Raw genomic sequence first — 10,000 nt, forward strand, 5'->3', positions numbered from 1 at the left:
CCCCTGGTTTATTTTTTTCCCCTAATTTCCGTTTAACGGAGAGCAGATTTCCTCAACACATTTCTAATCATAATAGTGTTAATAACTCATCTCTAATAACTGATTTATTTTCTCTTTGCCATGATGACAGTAAATAATATTAGACTAGATATTCTTCAAGACACTTCTATACAGCTTAAAGTGACATTTAAAGGCTTCACTAGCTTAATTAGGGTAACTAGGCAGATTAGTGTAATTAGGGCAAGTTATTGTATAATGATGGTTTGTTCTGGAGACTATTAGAAAAAAAATAGCTCAAAGGGGCGAATAATTTTGTTTCTAAAATGACTTTAAAAAAAATAAAAACTGATTTTATTCTAGCCGAAATAAAACAAATAAGACTTTCTCCAGAAGAAAAAATATTATCAGACATACTGTGAACATTTCTTTGCTCTGTTAAACATCATTTGGGAAATATTTAAAAAAAATAAATAAATAAAATAAAAAATAAAAATCAAAGGGGGGCTAATAATTCTGACTTCAATTGTATATTTATTGATTGACTTACAGTTCAGGTCCTTAAATATTCAGACATTGACCCAATTATAACATTTTTGGCTCTATACACCAACAAATCTAGGGTATCTTCATTCAAATCAGGTGAACGCTGTAGGAATTACAACAGTTTGCATATGTGCCTCCTACTTGTTAAGGGTCTTAAGTAATTGGACAATTAGCTTTTAAGTGTTTCATGGCCAGGTGTGCGTCATTCCCTCATTATCTCATGTACAATGAGCGGAGAAAAGGTCCAGAGTAAAGCTGCGGTCACACTGGGCTTTTCCTCTCATAGACTTCAATTCATACGAACGCGAATACGTTAGACCGAAGCACAGTTCAAGCTTGGTGCACTGCGAAATCGCATCACTTGACTGCGTGAGACCAATCAAGGATCAAAACATGACCTCTCTGGACAGAAATTGAAAACATGGAGCAATCACTCGCTTTTTAAATGTCTAATAAGCTTGTTTAATGCCACCCGTTTTCGCAGCGCCGCACGACAGAATATCGCATGCTCAAACTCTAATGTGACCGCAGCTTAAATTTCAAGCGTGCTACTTGCATTTGAAATATGTTACAGTCAACTCTCAAGATGAGATCCAAAGAGCTGTCACTATCAGTCAAGCAAGCCATTATTGGGCTAAAAAAACACAACAAACCCAAAGAGAAATTTAGGTGTGGCCAAAACTGTTTGGAACATTCCTAAAAAGAAAGAGCGCACAAGTGAGCTCAGCAACACCAAAACACCCAGAAGACCATGGAAACGACTGAAGAATTCTTTCACTGGTGAAGAAAACAGTTAGTCAGATTAAGAACGCTCCTTAGGAGGCAGTTTTGGAAGGGAAAGAAGTGGAATGTTATGCAATGGCCAAGTCAATCACCTGATCTAAATCCAATTGAGCTGCATTTCACTTTCTGAGGACGAAACTCAAGGGAAAATGCCCCAAGAACAAGCAGGAACTGGAGACCTGGAGGCCTGGCAGAGCATCACCAGGGATGACACCCAGCGTCTGCTGATGTCTATGTGTTCTAGACTTCAGGCTGTAAAGAATTTTGCAACCAAGTATTAAAAAGTGAAAGTTTGATTTATGATTATTCTTTCCAATTACTTTTGGACCCTTAACAAGTGGGAGGCACATATGCAAACTGTTGTAATTACTACAGTGTTCACCTGATTTGGATGTAAATACCCTCAAATTAAAGCTGATAGTCTGCAGATACAATTTTATTTTAAACTGATTGAGTTGGTGCATAGAGCCAAAAATGTTAGAATTGAGTCGATGTCCAAATATTTATGGACGTAACTGTATATACAGTTTTATTTGTGTACAGTACTGTTTACATTTCCCAAGTGCTTTTTGGAGGATCATGGAACCCTCAGTTTTTACACCTCTGATTGGAAAAATGCTAGGAAAAGGTGTTTACAGATGTGTTTAGGTGGGCGTGTCAAGTGGAGAGAAGGAGGGGTTTGCATAAAAAGGGGAGTTTCATTACATGCATAAAACAGTTCATTTGCAAATATTGCTGAAGGGGTTAATAATATTGACCTTAAAATGGCTTTAAAACAACTAAAATCTGCTTTTATTCAAGCTGAAATAAAACAAGACTTTCTCCAGAAGAGCAAATATTAGAGGAAATACAGTGAAAATGCCCCTGCTCCATTTAATACCACTAAAGATATTTTAGTAAATAAAAAAACATTTTAGGGTTTAATGACCCCTTTTTTACAACACATTTTAAAACATGACAGTTTTAATAACTCATTTGCTCCCACAACATGCACATTTTCATTATGCACATATTTCATTTTAATGCACGGCCTCAATTCTCTGAAATCTTCCAGGTTTTTCATGACTTTCTATCTGCAGTCTCTTTGCAACTGTGACGACATCTGACATTTTCCACTTGACATTTACTGTAGGCGTCTGCTGAGTGTTTATATGTTGGTTTTTACAGCGCTCTTCATGTAAACAGCAGTAAAAGCAGTGTAAAAGGCGTCTGTACCTGCAGTAACAGTGGCGGCCGGTGTGTTGGAAGACGAGGAGCTGGAAGATGCAGACATCGGACTGGACTCTTCAGACTCTCTGGGTTTCTTCAGGCCGTGTCTCATTACCACAAATGTGTCGAATCCCAGAGCAGCGTTTACTATTAACTGCAGAGGAACAATAGCAGACAAATAATGAATGCTCTCTCACTCTTAAAAAGAAAAGAAAAGGTTTACTGATGTTATTTATTTATTTATATTTTGATTCTTTATTTACTTTTTTTATTAAGTCATTTACTGTTTTACCTAATCACTAGTTTAAAGTATTTATTTACTGTTTATTTTTTTATTTACTTCCATATTTAACAATTTTTATTCACTTATTTATATTTTTGTATGTTTTTTTTATTTACTTCTGTATTTATCTACTTATAATTTATTTACTTTACTTTTTTTCTTATTTATTTATTTGTTATTTATCTACTTATTTATTTTATTTAACTTAAATTTATTTTATATTTACTTACATATTGAACTAGTTCTTTATTTCATAATTTTTAAAAAAAGATTTACTTAAAACACTTGTTTATTTATTTTTATTTTTTATTTATTTACATGCTTATTCACTTATTTTTTATTTATTCACTTTTTAGTTTTTTTAATTTCTTACATATTTATTTACTTATTTGCTTTTTTTAATTTCTTACATATTTATTTACTTATTTGCTTGTTTATTTGTATTTATTTACTTGTATATCTTTTTATTCATTTACTTATTTATTTATATTTTTATATTTATGCATATTTACTTATTTATTTATTTTTTTACTTATTTACTTGATCATTTACTTATTTATTTATATATTTACTTAATCATTTACTTATTTACTTTATCACTTATTTACCTATTTATTTGTATTATTTATTTACTTATTTGTTATTTATCTACTTATTTATTTTTATTCACTTACATATTTAACTATTTCTTTATTTCATTATTTTTTTAAAAATATTTACTTAACCACTTGTTCACTTATTTTTATTTTTTATTAATTTACTTGCTTATTTACTTATTTCTTATTTATTAACTTTTTTTTATTTTTTACGTTCTTATATATTTACTTATTTATTTATTTATTTATTTACTTATTTTTATTTATTTACTTACATATTTGTTTTTTATTCATTTACTTATTCATTTGTTTATATTTTTATTTACTTACATATTTCCCTATTTATTTACTTATTTACCTAATCATTTACTTATTTATTTTTTTTATTTATTTACATATTTACTTAATCATTTACTTATTTATGTTTATTTATTTATTTACCTATTAATTTTTTATTATTCACTTATTTACATAATTACTTATTTACTTATTAAATCACTTAACTAAAACATAACTACAAAACTTGGACTTGTACTCATATCGCAGAAAGACACAGTATTACACTGTCATATTTTTTGCAAGGTAGTAATGCTGCTGTACCTTTCTCTGGCTGGCAGCGATGACGGTGGGCAGCCAGCGGCTCTCTCTGGTGTCCATCAGCAGAAAAACCACATCGTGTTCAGAAATGAGTTTTTTCAGCTGCTCCACGTCCTGCTGCGCTTGAGCTACGGTCAGATCTGAGAAGTTGACAGGGTGTCCGGGCATAGGGATGCTCATGTTGAAGCCTTCTGCATTCTGAACAACAGAAAACAACAATACATCCATACACTGTAAAACACGCAATGACAAAAAGACAGCAAATATTTTGGTCACTTTACAATAAGATTTCATCTAAAAATGTATTTACTAGCATGAATTTATTCTGAACAGTACTCAAACAGCATTATAAATAACAACCAACATTCACTAATGCATTATTAAAGTAGTTAAAATTAGCAAATGCACTAAGTTAACATGAACTAACAATCAGCAACTGTTTACAACTGACATGAACAAATACTGTAATACAAGTATTGGTGATTGTTTCTTCATGTTAAATACATTCATCAATTCCCTTGGCTTAGCCCCTTTTTTCATCAGAGAACGCCACAGTGGAATGAACCACCAACTATTTTAGGATATGTTTTACACAGTGGATGCCTTTCCAGTCGCAACCCAGTACTAAGAAACACCCATACACACTCATACACTACAGCCAGTTTAGTTCATCAATTTCCCTATAACACATGTGTTTGGACTATGCGGGAAACCGGAGCACCTGGAGGAAACCCACACCAACATGGGGAGAACATGCAAACTCCACACTGAAACGCCAGCTGGACCAGCTAGGACTCGAATCAGCGACCTTCTTGCTGTGAGGCCACAGTGCAAACCATGTGTCTCCCCAGTAAATTCATCAACTAACATTACCCAATGCACCCTTATTGTAAAGTGTTATCAATATTTTTATGTTGCAGTAACTCGTTTAAACTAGTTAATCAGGTTTTAGCTAAATTATTAAAGCTATATAAAGTTTAACTTCACAGCTTTAGTCAGTTTGATTGATGCAAGTTGAGACAACTAGAAAAAATTCATTGGATTCAGCTAAAAAAAAGTGAAGTCAGCCTGATGTTTTTATGTTTTTGAATTACGGGTCAAAGTGAGCTGGACATCATTTAAGCAACAGAAAAAAAAACATTTTTCTAAATTGACCACAACATTAGAAACATATTAATGCCATCATCATTATTATTATTATTATTATTATTATTATTATTATTTTCATACTTTCATGAAGGCTGAACACATTTAGAGAACCCAAAATCCAAATGTAAATATCCGTGAATGGATTTCTAACAAGCAAATGATCAAGCTGTTTACAGATTTCTGCAGTTTAGAAAGTCTGAGGATGAACACTTGTGTATGATCTCATAGTTGATCCACATTTCCTGATTATATTATCTAGGCCACATGTAAACAGCAGCTGTCCTGAAACAGAGCCCTGGAGGACTCCACAAACAAATATTGAAGTTACGTGAGTACTAAAGGTAAACAATTTCTCGTAAACTAATAGTGTCTAAAGCATCTTTGATAATGTTAGTTCATTAATCAATAACAGTAATCAATCAATTTTATGAAAGACCACATCAATTTTAAGGAAGGCAAAACTACACGTATAATACAATAACCCTCTGCTCACAAGTGCTGCAATCCAGTGAAACAGAGTTTTTCAAGCACATTATTGTATATGCGTACATATATTTATGTGTGTGTATGTCACCGAGAGACAGAGTTGTAATTACTGCATGGATATCCGTCCGGTCTAATTGGCCTGACACACGCAGGGCTCCTGTGAAGGTAAACGTGTGTGTAATGAGCAGAACGGGGGAGCGGATCGATACAGGATGAGCAGATGAATTAATGATGAATAAACACAGACCCTAATATCAGCACGACACACAAACACGCACGCACACTCACACACACACACACACACACACACACACACACACACACACACAAACGAGAAGAAAAGATTATTTAGCCAGGTGTACTCAAACATCCATTAATAGGGGTTTACACACACACACACGCACACACACACACGCACACACACACGCACACACACACAGAGAGAGAAGAAAAGATTTTCTAGCCAGGTGTACTTCCATTAATAGGGCTTCACACACATGCACACAGTTAAGGTGAATTGTGGGGTCATTCCACAGGTTTTTACTGTTTTTATACTGTACTGCTCTTAAAGGAAGCTGTGTGCATTTTTACTTTCTAAAAATACTCACTTATGTATGATTTATAAGCCTTTAAAAAGTAAGGACATCAACAAAGTCTGCATAATTCACCTTTTCCTGTAATACCTGTTCATACCGATGACATAATACAGGTTTGTGTCCTCATATGTCACATAAACATGTGCATACATACACACAACACACATACTGTATACAGGCCACAGATGTACTTATTAATCAATAGCAGCTGACCATCGTGCTGTGCAAAACGTCTACTAAAAATAATAATAATACTAATACTAATAATAAGGATAATGATAATAATAATAATGATAATGATAATGGCAGCACGGTGGCGCAACAACAAGAAGGTCACTGGTTCGAGCCTCGGCTAGGTCAGTTGCCATTTCTGTATGGAGTGTGCATGTTCTCCCCGTGTTGCAGTCGTTTTCAAATACATGAGGAAATGATTTAAATGTTTAAACACAAGAGTCCTCATTCATCTATAGGCTAGATCACCACATGGGCTCTTGACTACTGCGGCAAACCTTATTTCAAGTACCACAATACATAGTTACAGCCATAAATGCCAGTTAAAACTGCAATGTGCCAAAAGGAAGCCCTATATTAACAGTGTCCAAAAGTGTCGACTTTTCTGTAATCGGAGGCGTCTGCGTTGGACCATCAAACAGTGGAAATGTGCTTAATTTGTAAATCGCAAGGTCCTGGAACAGATGGACGAAAGTGAAGAGGTTTGGGGAGTCACAGAAGAAAGGGGAGAGCAGCAAAGGAGGGGGGTTGGTTGGGACAAGTGCAGTGTTGTGGACAAAAGTGAAGAGAGTTGGGGAGTCGTGGAAGAAATTAAAGAAAGGGAGGGGGGAGTGGAGTATCGTGGACCAAAGTGAAGAGGGTTGGAGAGTCTTGGAAGAAAATGATGAGCGGGAAGAAGGGTTGGTTGGGGCAAGTGGAGTGTTGTGGACAAAAGTGTAGAGGGTTGGAGAGTCATGGAAGAAATTGATAAGCGGGAAGGGGGGGTTGATTGGGGCAAGTGGAGTGTTGTGGACGAAAGTGAAGAGGGTTGGAAAGTTGCAGAAGAAAGTGAAGAGCGGGGCGGGGCAGGGGTGCATGTGAGGAGGGGGATTGATAAAATGAGGTGTCTGATCAGATTTCTGAGATCCTGGATCCAGCTTGTTCCAGCACAAATTAACCCCTGGTCTGCTGTGCTCAGATGAGTCAGTATTTCAGGTATTTTCTGGGAGAAATGAATGCCATGTGCTCCTGAATAGCATCATCCAGACTGTTACCAGCAACAAGCCCAAAAGCCAGGGTGTCATTGTATGGGGTTGTGTCAGTACCCCTGTCTTCTTTTCCAGGGACGCCCATGCATATTTCAACAGGACAATGCTAAACCACATTCCGCAAGTCCTGCTGCGGAGGAAGAGGATACAGATACTGGACTGGCCTGCCTGTGGTCCCGACCTGTCCCTAATAGAGAATGTGTGGCACATTTTGAAGTGCAAAATGCAACAACGAAGACCTCGTACTGTTGCGCAACTTAAGACTTGTTTGCAGGAAGAATGGCACATAGTTACACCTGGAACGCTTCATCACTTGCTGTCTTCAGTCCCTAAACGTCTTTAAAGTGTGGTGGAAAGGAACGGCAATATATCAAAGTGGTAAATGCTTTATTGATAAAACTGTTTTTAAAATGTCTTGCAAGAACCAAAATAAGAATACTTGTTTATTTTGGAAAAAAAATAATAATAAAAAAGATATATATATATATATATATATATATATATATATATATATATATATATATATATATATATATATATATATATATATATATATATATATATATATATATATATATATATATATATATATATATATTTTTTTTTTTATCACGAGGAACACATTATATAATGTTTGTTGTATTTTCTGCAATGAAATAAACGTCAAAGTAAATTTAGAAGCACTACTTTCTGTTTTTATTTGTGTTTTGGGGTTGTACTTTTTTGACATTTAGGAATAAATAAAACTAAATAAATGGAGCAACACAGCAGATCTCCATATGCATCAGACCCCAGCAATCTGTTAGCAGGAGTAAAGCGTGTTTCTTTCTTCATAGAGACGTGTTAGTTTGTAAGTGGTGTTACAGATGGACTTTCATGCCCGGTGGCCAAATAAAGGCTCAATAAAGCTGATCATTGTTCCGTTCTGTTCTCCGCCGCGTATGTTTTTTGATTAGCTGTTGTGAACGCTGATGTGCTGATTTGTGCGTCAGGTTTGTCAGAATGCTCAGTCCTCCGTCACATCACGCGGGTGTTGGTCAAGTTATTATCCGATCGCACCTCAGAAGGGCCTCATTATAAGAGTCTCCTTCATGCCAATTCCTGCATTTGCTCCAAATGGTATTTTTCCCAGTGCAAAGAGCGGAGGTGCTAAAACTAGAGCGCCAGTGACATCCTTATGTAAGATACACCATCTGATCTGTGGAGCTGAAAGAGTGTGTGTGTGTGCGCATGTGTGTCTCTATGTTGAGTGTGTCTGTTTTTGTGTGCGCATGCACGTGTGTGTGAGCAATTGTCTGCGTCACAATGTTTTGTCCAATACACACAAACAGTTGAAAGCAGAAGTTTAGATACACTGTATAAAAAGGCAACTAGCCATTTAAAGGACGTCAGACGTTAATTTAAGCAAACTTTTCCTCCTTTAGGTAAGTGAGGATGATCACATGTTTCTGTTCTGCTTAATAGCAGAATAATGAGAGAGATATTGTTTGAGAAATTGTTCTAACTCTTCTTGAAAAGGGAGGGATGGGAAGTCTCGGAAGAATGTGAAAGTGAACAGCGGACGGCGGTTAAGGAGGGGGATCAGTAAAATGAAGTGCCGGATCAGATTTCGGTGCCGAATCCGGATCAGGCATGTTCCTGCACAAATTAAGCCTGATACTTTATGACTACTAGTATCTAATAAAAGAACCAGTGTCTAATGAGAAAGCACTAGTATATAAGCACTAGTATTTAAAGAACAGGCACTAGTATCTACAAAATAAGCACTAGTAACATTAAAATAGATACGAGTACGAGTTAAACTGTAGATTAAATGTCGAAATGGCTGGCCATATAATCCTACCCATAACCTAAAGTCAACTACTACCTTACTAACTATTGATAAACCTTCACAGCCTTAGTTAATGGTTTGTTAATATCGTGAACTGTGACTTAAAATAAAGTGTGACCCAGTTGACAAATGCATGTACAGGTATATTACTACATACAATACTGTGTGTACACCTATACTATATGTGCATTGACGTGTAAAATTAGTATGTTGTTAAATAAATAAGTGCATGCATGTAAAAATATAGTGTGCCACAATTATCATCAAGTGTTCATGAGATGCATCGAGAATCTGTTCCTGTGTGTGATGTTCTGATGCTCATGGTTCAATGTGTTGCTGTTATTATTAACATTAGTCTATAGTCTGACCACTTTCCTCTACAGCCGTGGCCAGATCGTCTTCTGGAATGGTTTGCGGGGTGACATTTGTTGAAGCTGAATCATAGGAAGCGAAGGGGGTTTGATAGCGGAGAGGACTGGCGGAGCTGAAGGATGTGAACACCTGCCAGCAGCTCAGTTCCCACACACAGTCATCAATATGAGGCCAGCTCCAGTCTGAGTCACTGCAGTCAGCGTTCAAACACTCAGACTGCTGCTCAGAGCGCAAGAAAACCCTGCAAGAGAGACGCTACGCATTTAAAACGCCTATCTATGATTATGAAAGGTCAT

At 35.9% G+C, this 10,000-nt stretch overlaps 1 protein-coding gene across 1 annotated transcript in view; it reads right to left on the reverse strand.

Moving 5' to 3' along the window:
- Positions 1 to 10,000, reverse strand: part of atg7 (ATG7 autophagy related 7 homolog (S. cerevisiae)) — a 79,481-nt gene that overhangs the window by 47,698 nt on the left and 21,783 nt on the right. The window contains exons 13-14 of the mRNA XM_073916161.1: positions 4,015 to 4,209; positions 2,542 to 2,689 (exon numbers count right to left, since the gene is read on the reverse strand). Of these exons, the coding sequence (XP_073772262.1) occupies positions 2,542 to 2,689; positions 4,015 to 4,209 (343 nt within the window). The remainder of the gene's footprint in view (positions 1 to 2,541; positions 2,690 to 4,014; positions 4,210 to 10,000) is intronic.

The sequence above is a fragment of the Danio rerio genome, chromosome 11 (assembly GCF_049306965.1).
Source record: "Danio rerio strain Tuebingen ecotype United States chromosome 11, GRCz12tu, whole genome shotgun sequence".
Taxonomy (NCBI): Eukaryota; Metazoa; Chordata; class Actinopteri; order Cypriniformes; family Danionidae; genus Danio; species Danio rerio.